General features: G+C 34.8%; 2 protein-coding genes across 3 annotated transcripts in view; both read right to left on the bottom strand.

Annotated features, from left to right (window-relative positions):
• Positions 1 to 823, bottom strand: part of metap2a (methionyl aminopeptidase 2a) — a 13248-nt gene extending 12425 nt beyond the window's left edge. The window contains exon 1 of the mRNA XM_067391106.1: positions 665 to 823. Coding sequence (XP_067247207.1) covers positions 665 to 821 — 157 coding nt within the window. The 5' untranslated portion in view covers positions 822 to 823. The remainder of the gene's footprint in view (positions 1 to 664) is intronic.
• Positions 824 to 3077: 2254 nt separating this feature from the next.
• Positions 3078 to 17430, bottom strand: part of vezt (vezatin, adherens junctions transmembrane protein) — a 40767-nt gene continuing 26414 nt past the window's right edge. Inside the window, exons 6-12 of one of the 2 annotated variants that reach the window (XM_067392333.1) lie at positions 15942 to 16090; positions 15695 to 15843; positions 14343 to 14671; positions 13843 to 14036; positions 11661 to 11758; positions 8110 to 8314; positions 3078 to 5198 (exon numbers count right to left, since the gene is read on the bottom strand). In XM_067392333.1, coding sequence (XP_067248434.1) covers positions 4693 to 5198; positions 8110 to 8314; positions 11661 to 11758; positions 13843 to 14036; positions 14343 to 14671; positions 15695 to 15843; positions 15942 to 16090 — 1630 coding nt within the window. In that variant the 3' untranslated portion in view covers positions 3078 to 4692. The remainder of the gene's footprint in view (positions 5199 to 8109; positions 8315 to 11660; positions 11759 to 13842; positions 14037 to 14342; positions 14672 to 15694; positions 15844 to 15941; positions 16091 to 17430) is intronic. The other variant, XM_067392334.1, reaches the window with a different exon arrangement.

The following is a 17430-nucleotide window of genomic DNA, read 5'->3' as shown; positions in this document are numbered from 1 at the left end:
ATTCTTCTATATCTAAGGAAAAAATACATTAAATATATCATAAATAAATTAAAATAATTTAATAGCATAAGATTATGTAAAAATATTTTACATTTGGTATAAATATAGAAGTATTTTTTAAAATATTTTATTTTTATCTCAAAACATGCATGCAGCCTATATTCCTCTATATCTTTAAGAAAAATAATAAATTAATGTTTAATAGTAAATAAATAAAAGTATAACTATAAAATATTACCTAAATGTATTAAAAGTAATTGTTTGAAAAAGCTTTCCTTTGGGACCTCAAAGCAGCCTATATGTAATCTATATGCTTTTGTATCGAAGACAAAAATACATAAAATAATAAATTAATATGTTAACATTATATATATATTATATATATATATATTAAATACATATTATTTAATCATTTTACATTAATTTTTTTTTTAAATGTGTTTTAATCTTTTCTTTAGGATCCCAAAACATTTCAATACATACTAAAATTCCTAATATTGAAAAAAAACTTTTTTTTTTTTTTTTTACTTTTGCACTTACATAACTTCTAATAGGACAGATCAGCCCCGTCTTGAGTTAATCTAAACAGAGTTCAGAGCTGATATTTAAAGCAGCAGTGTTATAGAGGGGTCTCTGCACTTACTACTATGAATGAGACACTCACCAGAAACGGCTAACTTGCTTTTCTTCTTTTTTTTCTTCTTCTTCTTGGCGGGGTCAGCTTCTTCTCGTTCCGCCGCGTCCCCGTTAAGAATCAGCGTGTCCATGCCTGGCTGTACCGGTTTCACCGGCTGCAGCTGCTCGGTCCCGTTCGCCTCCATGATTGCGGACGCGAGTGGAGAGGGACGGATGAATTGTGGGAGGAGCGGAGAAAAGCTGCCGAATCAGCTGAGTGCATGACGCGGAATGTGAAATTACAAGCATCCTACTACAGCAAAGAGATAGCTCATTAATGTTAATTAGGTCGCGCTCACGCTGCTGCCTAGAGCCTCTAGAAAAGTAATCTAATTAATATTCATGAACACGTCCTGCTGACTAGTGCGTTCTGCCTCTTAGCCAATCAGATAGACCCAATGGGCAAACGTCACTCATAATGATAAATATTCATGAATCAAGCATGCGACATAGTAGAGTTTGTAACGTAGCGAGCGGAATTGTAATGAATGAAACCCATTCAGTGAAAATTAGACAAAAGTGCAAGTTTATTTTAAATATCTAAAGTATTTATTCCATATTCATATTCTAAAGTAGCTATAATGTGTACGTTGAGCAATCATAATGTGTATAGATTCGTACCTTCACTCATTTATTTACGTTCAATCTCACGAAGGGTCATATTTCACTCTGAAACAATAATATTATATATATTAAAAAATCGTAGGACCATTCTAACTGCACTGAAACATTATTTCCACAACATGTATGCACATTTAATCCTAATCTATTTTTATATTGTCCAGTAGATGGCAGAAACTTTCCTCTAATAAATCTAATGCATGCGTTTCTTATCTAGTTGTACAGCAATACTTTAAGTGTGTACAGAAGTCTATTCTTCGTATGAAATTGCATTAAGTCACCAAAGACAGTCAAACACATATGTACATGTACTTTATTTCACAAATGAAATGCAAGATTGCCACTTTTGGAGTGAGGAAAAACTTGAACCTTAAAAAAAAAAAAAAAAAAAGGCAAAACTGGTGTTGAGTGAAGACAAACACAGACTAACATGGCCAAGACAATTGTTTGAGAGTCTTGAAGTCATGCATATATGCATGGGGGAAAATTAAGAATGTTAGACATAAAAACAATTCACACACAAACGTTGTTATATCTAAGGTTTTGCTATCTGGTCTTATAACATAGTCACTGACATTCTAAGTCTCATTATAACATTTAACTTTAATTGTAAAGTGCAACAGTCCTTACAAGGGAAAAGTGTTTAAGGCAAGTTAAACTGTAGCTTGGTACCTTTTCCACAGTGTTAAGAGTTACAAGGGTTTAAATTAAAACTGGGTTTTGTGTTAAAGGACGAAGCAGCCTTGATCATTATTGAAAATTTTTAAATCAGTATTTGTAACTTTAACAAGGACCTGGCAATAAGTGTTTTTTGTGAAGTGTTCAACAAGATGCTGGACTGAATAACTGAAAAAAAAACAAACAAAAAAAACCTACTGTAAACAAAGAGGAAATCCAATCATATAGTCAATTTCAGGCAGTTCAAAAGTTTGAAACTGGTAACAAGTATATTTTAAAACTTTTAAAATTACTTAAGCAATAACCTTGTGATGGTGACAGTGGTGAAACGCTAGCTGTGCCCTAACAGAAAACGTCAAAGTTTGATGCATAAATGAAATCAGGGCAGCTATTTATTTCCCTAAAGAATGGCCTCACAAAAACAAACATACAAAAAGGAGGCTTTACTTCAGGAGAGATACTGTCTTTTCAAGGACAACATACCAGCTGCAATCCAGTAGGACGTCAGTACTAACTTCGCCTTTTTCTTTTTGTAATTAATGGTGTGAACTCATGCATGGGTCATATTTCAGCTAAAATAAAAATTAGCATAGAGAAAAGGAAGCCTATTTTTGGTACCATTAAGATTTTGTGCATTATTTACTTGATATTATTTACCCAGATTATCATTACCATATGGAAGAGGATTAGGGCCAAGCAATAATAAAAAATAAAACCATATTGAGATTAAAGTTGTTAAATTTCGAGAAAAAAGTCGAGATAAAATGTTGAGAATAAACTCATTAAATTACGAGAAAAAACTTGTTCAATTTCAAGAAAAAAGTCGAGATAAAATGTTGAGAATAAAGTCATTAAATTATGAGAAAAAACTCGTTAAATTATGAGGAAAAATGACATTAAATTTCAAGAAAAAGTGGAGATAAAATGTTGAGAATAAAGTCATTAAATTATGAGAAAAAACTTGTTAAATTATGAGGAAAAATGTCATTAAATTTCGAGAAAAAAAGTCAAGATAAAATGTTGACAAACTCATAATTTAATGAGTTTATTCTCGACATTTTATCTCCACTTTTTTCTCGAAATTTAACAACTTTACTCTCGAGATGGTTTTATTTTTTTATTATTGCTTGGCCCTAATCCTCTTCCGTATTACCATAATGTGAAGAGGGAAAAAAAAATGCTTTCTTATTACTGAAATTCTAAATAAATAAATAAAATTGTCATTAGTGGGGGAAAAGATTACCGCAATGTGAACAAAAAATCTCATTCTCATTACTGCAATTAAAAATTAATAAAATCGTCAATACCCTAATGTGACAAAAATCTCATTCTCATTACCGCAATTCTACATAAAATTGTCAGTGTTCTGGGGGGAAAAGATTTTATTACCGCAATGTGAAGAAAAAAAAAAAATCTCATTCTCATTTCCGCAACTCAAAATAAATGAAATGGTCAATACCCTAATGTGACAAAAATCTCATTCTCATTACCACAATTCTAAATAAATAAATAAATCAAATTGTCATTAGTGTACTTGGCGGAAAGATTTTACCGCAATGTGGGAAAAAAATAAAAAATAAAATAAAATCGTCAATGCCCTAATGTCACTGAGATTTTTGTCACATTAGGGTATTGATGATTTTATTTATTTTGAATTGCAGTAATGAGAATTACATTTTTCTCATTACCGCAATTCTAAATAAAGAAATAAAATTGTCATTAGGGTACTGGGGGAAAAATATTTTATTACCACAGTGTTGGGAAAAAAAAAATCTCATTCTCAGTACCGCACTCCGAAAATAAGTAAAACTGTTATTAGTGTAATGGGGAACAATAAAAAAAATAAATAAAAAATCATCAATAGTGTAGTGTAAATTAAAAAAAACAATAACTTCTCTACTGCAATACAGAAAAAAATTCTAATAGAAACACATACTCTCTCTCTCTTTATATTATATATATATATATATATAACACACACACACATTTAAATTGTCATTACCATACTTGCAAAAAAAAATGTTACCAGAAAATATTTATACATTCTGTTGTACAATCACTGCTGATTTAAAAAATCTATTGTATACATTTAAAATAAATTGGAATTTTTTCTGCATTACACTAAGGAAAACTTTATTTTGCATTGCGGTAATGAGAATGAGATTTAATTTGGGGGAAATGTGCATAATTGTCATGAAAAATGTCACAATGCACAAGATGTAAAATAGACTTCATTTTCTTAATGTAATTTGTTTTTTCCTTTTAATGTTGGGGTGAAATATAACTCAGACATATTCTTGATGGGCGGGCTTTGTGAGTTTTACCCAATATAACTGACTTTTTAGGCATTTTAAGAACTTGTTTTGGTTATTTAGTGTGGGACCTCTGTTACAGTGAATAAAAACAAAACATGGCCAAGGACATGTAGTTTTGCACATGTGAGTTTGTGTTAGTTACTGTGTGTTTAGGTTTTGGTCTGTTATTTTGAGTACTAGCATGTGCCAGTCTGTACCTGAGGCCTGTCATGAGGAGGGTGAACATGGGATGCCACATGAAACATAAATCCCCCAAAACACACACACAAACACACACACACACGCACACACACACACTTTAAAACAGAGACGCACACACACCAGTTACATCCAATGATGTCTATGACCTGAAATCAAGCTCAATAAATACAACCAAAAAGATGAGAATAAGTATCCTCCTTTTTCAGTCCTCCTCAGTTCCTCTCATCTGCTGTGATGTCACTTCGTCTTCCTCATCTGAGTCCCCATAGGTGCTTTCCTGCATGTGTGTGAACGTATGCGAACGCGCTGCTACCTGGGCGGCCAGGGCGGAGCTGAAACTGATTGCTTCTGAGCCATGCATTTCTGTCAATCTGTCAATCACAGAGAGGGTGGGCACTCGGGGTGTGAGTGGGTGTGTCCCATCATCTATGAGCCCATCTGATTGGAAGAGCTGCGTTTCCTCTGCAGTCTCCTCAGCGGTGTCTTTAGCTGCCCCAGTTACTTCCGAATCTCCACAGCAAAATTCAGTCACAGAATCTTTCTCTCCATCCGCCCCACTCAGAATTTCAGTCTGCTGCTCGCTTTCATTCTCCTCTCCTTGTTGGGAGAAATGGTTGCCTGTGGTAGTCATGGACTCCACTGAAATATGCGGCTCTAAAGAGTTTGTGTCTGTTTCTGATGTGTCCTTAGCAAACGGAGCCAGAGCAGCTAGAAGGACAAAAAAAATACATTGAAAAAGATTTAGTGTTGGGAAAGACAAACAGAAATGGTACAAACCCAATTCCAAAAAAGTTGGGACACTGCACAAATTGTGAATAAAAAAGGAATGCAATAAATTTACAAATATCATAAACTTATATTTTATTCACAATAGAATATAGATAACATATCAAATGTTGAAAGTGAGATATTTTGAAATGTCATGCCAAATATTGTCTCATTTTGGATTTCATGGGAGCTACACATTCCAAAAAAGTTGGGACAGGTAGCAATAAGAGGCTAGAAAAGTTAAATGTACATATAGGGAACAGCTGGAGGACCAATTTGCAACTTATTAGGTCAATTGGCAACATGATTGGGTATAGAAAGAGCCTCTCAGAGTGGCAGTGTCTCTCAGATGTCAAGATTGGCAGAGGATCACCAATTCCCCCAATACTGCGGCGAAAAATAGTGGAGCAATATCTTTTTTCTCAGAGAAAAACTGCAAAGAGTTTGAAGTTATCATCATCTACAGTGCATAATATCATCCAAAGATTCAGAGAATCAAGGCTGGAAAACCATACTGGATGCCCGTGATCTTGGGGCCCTTAGACGGCACTGCATCACATACAGGAATGCTACTGTAATGGAAATCACAACATGGGCTCGGGAATACTTCCAGAAAACATTGTCGGTGAACACAATCCACTGTGCCATTCGCCGTTGCCGGCTAAAACTCTATAGGTCAAAAAAGAAGCCATATCTAAACATGATCCAGAAGCGCAGGCGTTTTCTCTGGGCCAAAGCTCATTTAAAATGGACTGTGGCAAAGTCGAAAACTGTTCTGTGGTCAGTCAAATCAAAATTTGAAGTTCTTTTTGGAAAAAAGGGACGCCATGTCATCCGTACTAAAGAGGACAAGGATAACCCAAGTTGTTATCAGCGCTCAGTTCAGAGGCCTGCATCTCTGATGGTATGGGGTTGCATGAGTGCGTGTGGCATGGGCAGCTTACACATCTGGAAAGGCACCATCAATGCTGAAAGGTATATCCAAGTTCTAGAACAACATATGCTCCCATCCAGCCGTCGTCTCTTTCAGGGAAGACCTTGCATTTTCCAACATGACAATGCCAGACCACATTCTGCATCAATTACAACTTAATGGCTGCGTAGAAGGAGGATCCGGGTACTGAAATGGCCAGCTTGCAGTCCAGATCTTTCACCCATAGAAAACATTTGCCGCATCATAAAGAGGAAGATGCGACAAAGAAGACCAAAGACAGTTGAGCAACTAGAAGCCTGTATTAGACAGGAATGGGACAACATTCCTATTGCTAAACTTGAGCAACTTGTCTCCTCAGTCCCCAGACGTTTGCAGACTGTTATAAAAAGAAGAGGAGATGCCACACAGTGGCCTTGTCCCAACTTTTTTGAGATGTGTTGATGCCATGAAATTTAAAATCAACTTATTTTTCCATTAAAATTATACATTTTCTCAGTTTAAACATTTGATATGTCATCTATGTTGTATTCTGAATAAAATATTGAAATTTGAAACTTCCACATCATTGCATTCTGTTTTTTATTCACAATTTGTACAGTGTACCAACTTTTTTGGAATCGGGTTTGTAGTTTTTCAAGCTACAAGTAATTTAAAACTTGACAGTAGTTTAGAGAAGCTAAGCTAACTACCTTTCATATAATGTGAGCTGTTTTTTCATTTAAAAGGTCAGCAAAGTTTCAAAGATTAAAGTGCACGATAAATGTTATTGTCTCCTAAAAGAAAAAATAATAATTCTGAACTGAAAAGAGTCAACAGTAATTCCAGTCTTACTTCCTGCACGAACCTACATAGGTTTTTCAAATTTGCATAATGCCAGCCTATGGTCTTCATTGGATGCCCGTGAACAACATCTATTTTGACCTGCCCTCCAACACTGTAGTTGTAGCTGAGGCCTGGAAGAGTTTGTTTTGTGTTGTTGACATGAGGAGAAGAAGCTACAGTGTTTCATTATCGGACTCGTGCTTGAATTAATATGGTAAAACCGACCAAGGATGCAAGTCCGAACTTTGTGAACTTGGTATTGAGAAACGCCTATAAACATCTTGGAAGACTTGGGGGTGAGTAAATTATCAGGAAATCATAATTTGTAAGTGAACTAATCCTTGAATAAATGCGAATGATATTCAAGTTTATTTTTTATTTTTTTTACCTTATTGGAATCAAAATTAAAAATTAATACAAATTGGGATAAGCAGAATCGGAATTGGAATCATTAAAATTCAAACGATACTCAGGAAAAACAGGTAATGCTGCAATGTATGAGAAAATTTAAGTGTTTTTTTGACCATGGACGCAAATAAACCTATTTTATAAGAGACTCCAGAACAAATAAAAGCTATCAAAATATTATATATATATATATATATATATATATATATATATATATATATATATATATATATATATATATATATATATATATATATATATAAATAGTTAAAATATAAAGGAATATTAAAATAACAGATTTAAAAAAAAAAAAAAAAAAAAGGTTTTCATTAATAAAAAATGCCAAATAACTGCAGTACAACTGCAGTACAAATGAGAAACTTTGTGAACACTACTGAGGGATGGCTCAAATTGGTTGGTAAAAACAGTTTTTGTTTGTTTGTTTGTTTTTTTAAGCCGGTTTATTGGAATGAACTGTCTAAATTAATTAACATTGTCCTGTTAGTTGGTTACTAAAAGCATTGCTTTCATTTGATAGCCATTCAAAAGTAACTGTGTATAAAAAATAATTTATCAGCCTTCAGTCGGCCAACGGTACTTATGAGAGAGAATAATACTTTAATATAATAAAATATTAAATTCTGTTGTAGCATGACAGAACCATGCGTGTGTTTGTGCATGTAGTACCCTGATCACTGAACAGAAGAAGCTTGCGTTTGTCCCTCTCTCCATCTGACGTTCGGATTCCCAGGACGGATTTCAGCTCGAGTAAAACGCGTCTCGACTCCTCACGTTCATGACGTTGGCGCTCCTGTTCCCATGGCGACAGCATGTCCACAGCTCCTCTCCACTCCGTCTCAGAGTCAGAGTCCGAGACATACGCTTCCAGTTCCTGGCCAGGAAAAGCAACTTTTTAAATCCCAACTAAGCTAATAACCTCAAAATTCATTGTTTATGAATATCGCTGCATGTCCGCTTATAACAACACTGAAATATTAGCAGTTTGTTTTGCTTTGTTCCACAGTTTACATTTGTGAAATTCTGTTGATGAAAATTATAACAATAACAAGCACTTTATATACAAACAGTAAGCAAATGAACTAGATTTGGACAAAATATGAGTGGTGCTTGTTTGTCATGGCTTTCATGGGTCAATGAGAAATAAGATATGTCCACAACAAAGAAAAGAAAGACTTAAAAAAAAAAAAAAACTAGTTTAAAATGCACGTGGCAAATTATGACTACAAATGAAGTCTTTGTATTCATGTAGGTTGGTAATAACTTCTTTATTTATTTATTTATTTTTATATATATATATATATATATATATATATATATATATATATATATATATATATATATATATATATATATATATATATATATATATATATATATATATATATATCTCTTTCAAGGTAAAATGATTTTTAGGATACAATTTATAAATCAATCAAATATCATGAATTTCATTTAAGAGATGTTGTGATTCAGAATATCAAGATTATGTTTTTGGGGAGCTGCACCACTTGACATTTTCTGAATTAATCAATTATAAAAAGGTCAAATTTTAATTTTTAATTAATTTTTATTTAATATTTTAAGACAATATTTTGAGCTTGACAGTCATGAGGGTCTTCAGAGGTCCTCTCTAAAAAATTACTTTATGTATGTTTCCGCATATTGGTCGTACCACATGACTTTGGGTACGTTTATACGACAACGATATGGTTCAAACGGAGAAGCTTTTCCTCGTACACTTTCTTCGTAGAGTTTTCCACGTACAGATGACACCATTTTCAAAACGCTCCCCATTCATACGAATTCGTGAAAATGATTAAAAAAGCTGTATTCTGCTGGCAGGCCTTTAGATGGTGATGAAACACTACAGACTGAACATGTAATGCGCATGTGCATGATGTCATCGTTTTCATAGATTCGCGTTTTTGTTGTTTACACGGAGACTGTTTTCAAAAACGAGCTCTTTGAAACCCGTTTTCAGGCCAACAAAACGCCTTTGTTGTGTAAATGAATGGCCAAAACGTATACATTTTTAGTTGAAAGCGGTGTTGTGTAAACACCCCCTAAGGCCCTGTTTACACTAGTGCGTTTTTGTTTTAAAACGCATAAGGTTTGCCACAGTTACGCCTGTCGTTTACACTACGCTGCTTTTGCGTTTTAGTATAAATGGACCAAAACAGAGACTTTTGAAAATGATGGCGTGGCTGCCCATGTTCGCTCTGCCTATCCTTGATGACCATGTATACAATAACATGGAGACTGAACTTCAATCTTTGCTGGCTTTGTTGTTATTTTTAGCAGCCATTGTATAGTTAAACTCTGCATTTCTAACCCTAACCCTAACTTTGAAGTACACATGAAATCAAAATTGACCTTATTTATTTTGTTAGCTCAAATTGCTAGTTTTGTGGTGAACAACTCATCCATGCAAGTCAATCCACACACAAAAAATTGTTTGGCTTCATAATATTTAATTAAAATCTGAAAATGCTCCTCCCCTCTGCAACGATGCCCCTTCTCTAATGACATCAGTTTGACGGCTTGGGTTGAAATCGCGTAAACCACTCCCCTGCAACCGTTAGCCTGCTATGAGGGAGAGAATGGAGAGGAGCAGCGCTAAAGTAAAACCCTGCCCTCTGTTCAATATTCTGTTTCACTTGGAAATACGTCACAACACTGGAGAAGGTCGTTTGCAACTTCCGGTTCACGCGGACTTTAATAGAGGCTATGCATCGATGTCACTTTCCCGCCGGAACGCGCTTCCTCAGCTGAACTGAGTGGCAAAAGAACCTGCTGCGTGACTGGATTTAATAGTGGAAACTGCGAAAACACGCGTAAAACAAATGATTTACACTAAAGGTTGGGCTCGAAAGTGTTTCTTACAACTTGTCAAATTTGTATATCGACATGCATGGATATCGACATGCAGCCAGGAATCGTGTTTCCTGACATTCATATGTGCCTGATTTCGACACCGGGGAAATAAATAAAGCAAATCTGCCTGGGAATATTTTATACAACTACAATATAGGTCCGTTTAAATCCACATAATAACTTATCAATGTTATATGTATCGTCATATTGCCCAGCCTTAAAACTTGTATAGTTTTTGTCAGTGTTTGTTTAAAAACACCCAATAATGCAGAATATAAGATGGTAAATATTTAATTGATGAGTTGTCAACACAATATATAACAATACAATATATACGGTATGATTTTACCTCAAAATCCAACAATTTGACATAAAATGATAACTGCAAAACATGTTTCTCTGCTGGAGTCCAGTTGTTTCTGTGAACTGCAGTGATCCATTTGCTTCTTTTTTCTGTAGCTTTCGGCAGTCTTTAAATATATACCTCAGATGTGTCAAAGCTATTTGTACAGTCCATCGCAAAGCTCTTTTTCGCGGCATTCACGCAGGAAACCATAGTGCCACTCGGTCTTTTGCCACTCAGTGGGCGTGGCCGCAGTCATAACGGTCGACGGTGACGTCACGTGCATACCCTCTATACTGCAGCTACCTACATGTGCAAGAGGCAACGGTTTACACTTGTGATATGCGTTTTAGGCCATGTAGTGTAGACGGATCGTTTCTGAAACGCTGTGGAAACGACAGTGTAGACGAGGATCATTTTCATTTTAAAACACCGTTTTAAAACAAAAACGCACTAGTGTAAACGGGGCCTTTCAAATAATAATAATAATAATAATAATAATAATAATAATAATATTTATATAAAAATATTATTTTCTATTTAAAATGATAAAGAGGATACCAAATTATTTAGGGTTTTCTTTTAAAGAATTTTAATTAATTATTTGAGCTTTATCTTCATTACATTAGGACAGCTGTATGGGAAAAAAAAAAAAAAAAAAAAAACTCAAAATGAATTTCAAACAGAACTTTTAAAAAACTATCATAGACAAAGTCTGAGTAATAATAACCCTTGCCTTAAACATCACTAGTATTGCAGATGCGAATACTTTTCTCATGCTTGAATTTATACTCGCACACACGCACACACAAAACACAGAGACACACACACACACACAGACACACACAGACACACACAGACACACACACACACACAGACACACAGACACACACACACACAGACACACACAGACACACACAGACACACACAGACACACACACACACACACACACACACACACACACACACACACACACACACACACACACACACACAGTACCTGTTCCTCAGGGACAGGGTCTCTGTCCTGTATGTGTGTAATGGGGGCGGCAGGAGGAGGATCTGGGGCAGCTGTTTCCTCTGGCTGATCTGAACTCTCTAAGGAACACACACAAATACACAGACAAATACACATCTTGCTAATGTGTCTCCTTTCTACACAAGAAAAATGACATGGGACAAATTCATTTTCTTGATTCATGGCGCACTAAAATCTATGGGAATCGAATGTCGCTTGATGTGGTAATGTTATTATTGTGATGTTCTGCCCAATTACCAACAAATAGCACATTATTATAAACCTACACTACTGTTAAAAGATACTAAAAACTAAAACAAATAGTGTGAGTTTAGACATCACAACATTATAATGTACATCATGAAATATTGAAAAAACATATTCCTTTTGAAATCTGCTACAGAAAACAGCCATAATAGATAAATAAATGTTATAGATTTTGGCATATATGCATAAAATTGACATATTTGGATGGCTGTTAACATGAAGTCATATCATATCCTTTTTTTTTTTTTTTTATCTGCTGCAAACGACGTTGCCAGCAGAAATGCATTACTGGATCTTGCGGAGAGTAATTAAGTTATTCTGTTAAAAATAGCCTCTGTTGTTTGGGACACGTGTGTAGACGTGCAAAAATACATGAAACAACTGCACAGCTGAGCTTTGACCTTCCTACAGTAAAAGCACCAGCTCCAAGGAGGGAAATCAAATGAAGCTGGGCGCCATGCGACCAATGATTTCATCTACTTGTGCATTGTGGCCTAATTCTGTAAAGGACATCACCCACTCCATCCCTCTCTCTCTCTGTCCTTTTTTACCCTCCTACTTCCCTAAAGATCCCTAAAATAACTAAAGGGAGGGAAATCAGTCGAATAAGGAACTCTAAAAATACTCCTAAGACACACGCTGTTACCGCACAAAGGCTGACGCACCTATTAGACAGTGAGGACGTCATTCGGAGAGCTTGTATACGCATATATGGTCATGCTACAGGCATATCACAAGGCACTCTGGAGTAATTGATTGTGATTAGTCAATTCTTTGTTTTTACTGGTCAGTTGTTTCTGCAGTGAAATATTTTTGGTAACACTTTAGTTTAGGGAATAGACATTCAATATTAACTAATTGCTTATAACTACTTGACTGATAATGACCGGCTGACTGTACAATATCCCTTATATAATATAATTTCTATTGTCTTACGCCCATTTTTGACCCATTTATGACAGCAGTATTTGTGACATTGTCAAGAATATCTAAACCACGATAAGTTTCAGCTTTTTATCTATTAAAGTAAATGAACAATTTAAAGACAAAGCATTCCATTTGTAGATTTAAAGGGTTAGTTCACCCAAAAATGAAAATTCTGTCATTAATTACTTACCCTCATGTCATTCAAAACCTGTATGACCACAAATTAAGATATTTTTGATGAAATACGAGAGCTCTCCGACTCCTCCATAGACAGCAATTTAATTACCACTGTCAAGGTCCAGAAAGGTACTAAAGACATCGTTAAAATAGTCGACGTCACTACAGTGGTTCAATCTTAATTTTATGAAGTGATGACAATACTTTTTGTGCGCAAAAACGAAACAAAAATAACGACTTTATTCAACAATCTCAGTAAACACAGTGCAGTGCTTCCGTGTTAATGTCCGAACGGTGACATGGGTGCGAGTACTTAATGACAGAATTTTCATTTTTGGGTGAACTAACCCTTTAACAGGAGTCAAATTTGACCCATATTCGAAGAACCTGTTATCTCTCACCACTGACATTTCAGACTTATAATATTTTTTTTTTGTAAACATTTAAGTCCAAAAAAAAAAAAAAAAGTAATATTTGAAGCTTGGCAGCACCTGGTCATTGAATTAAAAAAATAATTAATATAAAAAAATTATGATAGTGAGTACAGAATGATGACATTTTCATTTTTGGATGAACTACCAAAATCAAGAATTTGTGATTTTAAGTCATTTAAAAATGTCTCAAATTTAAACTAAGAATCACAAATAGGTTACATCTAAACTGAAATTAAATAGTCGCAAAAATTTTCAGAAAAAACTGCAAAATGACACTAACAAAATAGTACTTCATTCAAATTCCAAAGGAACAGCGCAACAGCACAGTATTGTGATTGGTTGGGTGGATGACCTCTGACCTGGGGGGCTGGAGACCCGGCGTAGCATGCGGTCGACCTGCGAGAGCGTGTCGTCCCAGCAGCAGGTGCTGGCCTGCATGTGTGGCTGCAGCAGCTGCAAACGCTCCCTCAGGTCCTGATATCCAGCACACGTCATCTCTTCCGTCTCTTTAGCAACCATTAACTTTTCCAAATCATCCTCCAGAATTATAACCCTATGAGAAATTAAAGCGTTGTGATAAGAAAGTGTGTTAAAAAGGTAAAGCTTTTATTTTGTATTCAGTATGAAAATGGAGTAAATCAATTGCCGCACAGTTATTGTGTCATGATTTTATATTTTAGTGAATTTTATATTGAATTTCATAATATTAATAATGAATTTTATAATATTAAAAAGTATTATTTTTTTTTAGAAAATTATTAATTTCAACAATTTTGTGTCACATTTAAAATAATTCTAATAATAAAAAAAACAACAATAATATATATAAAAAAAATGAAACTAACTAAGAAGTACATACTCGTTTAAGAGTGTTTTCAGGTGAAGTTGTAAACTGCGGACAGACGTATGCAGAGAATTGAGCTCTCTACACTTCTGTTGAGCCCGTCCGTTTCTTCCTGAGGGCAGCGACTGGTGCTGCGTCTCAAAGTAGCGATGGAAATCATAGCTGCGCTGAAGATCACCAAGGCAACCGGCCAGGGTGCGATGAAGAGAGTCAGTAATCAAAGGAACGCTACTGTATGTGAGGGGGCGGGGCCTGGAGTCTAGCTCCTCCCTCCCCGGAGACAGCAGCAGAGCTAATCGGCGGAAAAACTCAGAGCTCTGCCCGACCCACAACTGGAACAACGTCTGCAAACCAATCAAACCAATGCTTACTGAAGAGAATCATGTGTTGTGTTATTTATAACAACAAAAGGGCTGGGCAATATATTGAATAACGGTCACAATGTTTTTTGAGAAGCATTACGAATATTGTAATGATCTTAAATTTGCATTTTATTGACCATTAGGTTTCCTAAACATGTCGTGGAATAGACAGACTCACAGAAATCAATGATTGATTAATTTCTATTACATTTATAAACAATTAATTTGTGTCATGAATCAAAAATATTCACATACTTCCCAGCAGCATAACATTTAATGTGCTTTTAAATGTTTCATGAAAAAACATTGGTATTTATTATTTTAAATTAAAAAATATTGCTACTTATTAATATATAAACACAATAGTATACTCTATCTATCTATCCATCCAGCCATCCATCCAGCCATCCATCCATCCATCCATCCATCCATCCATCCATCCATCCATCCATCCATCCATCTATCTATCTATCTATCTATCTATCTATCTATCTACCATATGTCTATCAATCTATCATCTATCTATCTATCTGTCTGTCTATCTATCTATCTATCTATCTATCTATCTATCTATCTATCTATCTATCTATCTATCTATCTATCTATCTATCTATCTATCTATCTATCTATCTATAATGTTTTTGAACAAAGTCTCTTATGCTCATTAATCATAATCATTATAATCATATATATATATATAAACATTTTGACAAATTGATTATCTTTACAAGACAAATACTGTAAGTTTGCATCATCGCTATGCTTTTATAGGTTTAAGAAAAATACATATTCAGTTAAATATTGTTTTTTATTGTTATACTGCTAATAAATAAATAGCTCCAAATTGTGTCTCTACTGGAAAAAGACATATTTACAGATAAAAATCAAGATATGTTTACATATAAATATCAAGATCAGTATCTTTATGATCAAAACACAGAAAATGAATGAGATCTAAGTTCATCTATATTGTCCAGCCCTAATCAACAGTGCGAGTTTCTGTACCTTAAGTGCAGGCAGGCTGTATTCATTGGTCAGTTCTTGTGCTTGCTCATCAGAAAGATGCTCCACCCCCAGACCGAGACCTAGCTCTCTGATCGGCACGGTGGACACGTAGTTGGTGACATTGTCAATCTCTGAGTTCAGCGGAAATGTAAAACATAGTCAAGGACACAACCACTAAGATTCCAAGTGTTTAGAAATTGTAATGCAAAAGCAACTGATCACTGTGATACTGTTGGATCAGGATATGATTTGAGCATGATGCATGTGGCGAGACGAGAAGCTCGGAACGCGCAGCGAAGACTCTGATAGGCCGCCTTCCTTAGACCAATCAGCTGCTGACTCCGAAGCTGTCCCGCCCTGTTAAAGGGACAGGCGCCACTCACCCTGTCGAGTAAACTTGACAAGTGAAATGTGATCCAACTGTGCAGACGTCCGAGAACCATCAGGGCAGACACACATCACATACAACACATATAATACTACTAGACTGAAGCTATCTGACAATGTACAAAAATGACACAAATAACGACAAATACACCTACACTGCTGTTCAAAGGATTGAGGGTGGTAAGATTCTTATGCTCACCAAGGCTGCATCTATTTAATCAAAAATATAGTAAGAGTAAAATTGTGAAATATTAGGGCTGGGTATTGACACAATTTTCACGATTCGACTCGATTTCTATTCACATGCTTTCGATTTGATTCGATTCGATATCGATTATTTTGGATCAGTTACAGTATATGCCACATTTTCTAGAGGAAAAAAAAAAACTACACATGGGAGTCAGTTGGTACTACAATAATATTTAAGGTTAAAATTAACTTATTTATATACAAACCCTTAAATTGCAATCAATGATGTTTTTTTTAATAATAAATAAAGTTTACAGATCATATTTCTACTCCAATTCATTTTTTTTTTTTTAAATATAAACATTTAAATTGTGGATGTCATAACTGATTTATTCAAACATGCATTAAATATTGAAGAACATTAAACAATTATAATGAACGTATGTAACATGCATACCTATATTTATCAGAATGCTGCTTTCTAGAGTTCTTTTTCTAGCTGACTAATGAGTTTGTGGTCACTGAATTTTTTTTTTTTGAGGTAAATGTGAGGTTACGTGACATTGTTTACAAGCTGTTTTATTTAATTGATGTCTTTCTAAGCTTGAAACGCTGATTGAGCCATTACACGACATGATACGGATTTCGGTAAGTTGTACTGTATATTTTAACATACCTTCAGATGTTTATTCATGTTCATTTCACACTGTAACTTGCATTAAAGCGGAGGAGAGGATGATCACATGTGCTCCGTGCTGCCACTTCTCTTTAACTGAGGTGCTAAAGCGAACTGTCACGTCACAATAAACCGCAAAAACGGTATTTATTTAGTGAATCTTATAATAAGATGGACGTCATTTGAAATCTGAGACTTTGCTTCATAGCAAAAGTAACAAAGCACAAAGATTACTGTGATTTATTGGATGGGAGGCACTACATATTCTGCTTATTAATCAACTGAAAAGAGACTAGACTAATTGATTCTTGGGATTTAAGAATCGATATTGGTTCGTAAAAATAAGAATCAATTAAAATCGAGAAATTAATATTTTTTACCAAGCCCTATGAAATATGATTAAATATTCTAAAATAACTTTTTTATATTTAAATGGATAGCACAGCTGAATTTTAAGCAGCCATTATTCCAGTCTTCATTGAAC

Source organism: Chanodichthys erythropterus, chromosome 8, assembly GCF_024489055.1.
Source record: "Chanodichthys erythropterus isolate Z2021 chromosome 8, ASM2448905v1, whole genome shotgun sequence".
Classification (NCBI taxonomy): Eukaryota; Metazoa; Chordata; class Actinopteri; order Cypriniformes; family Xenocyprididae; genus Chanodichthys; species Chanodichthys erythropterus.
This window is presented reverse-complemented; position numbering and strand designations above follow the sequence as displayed.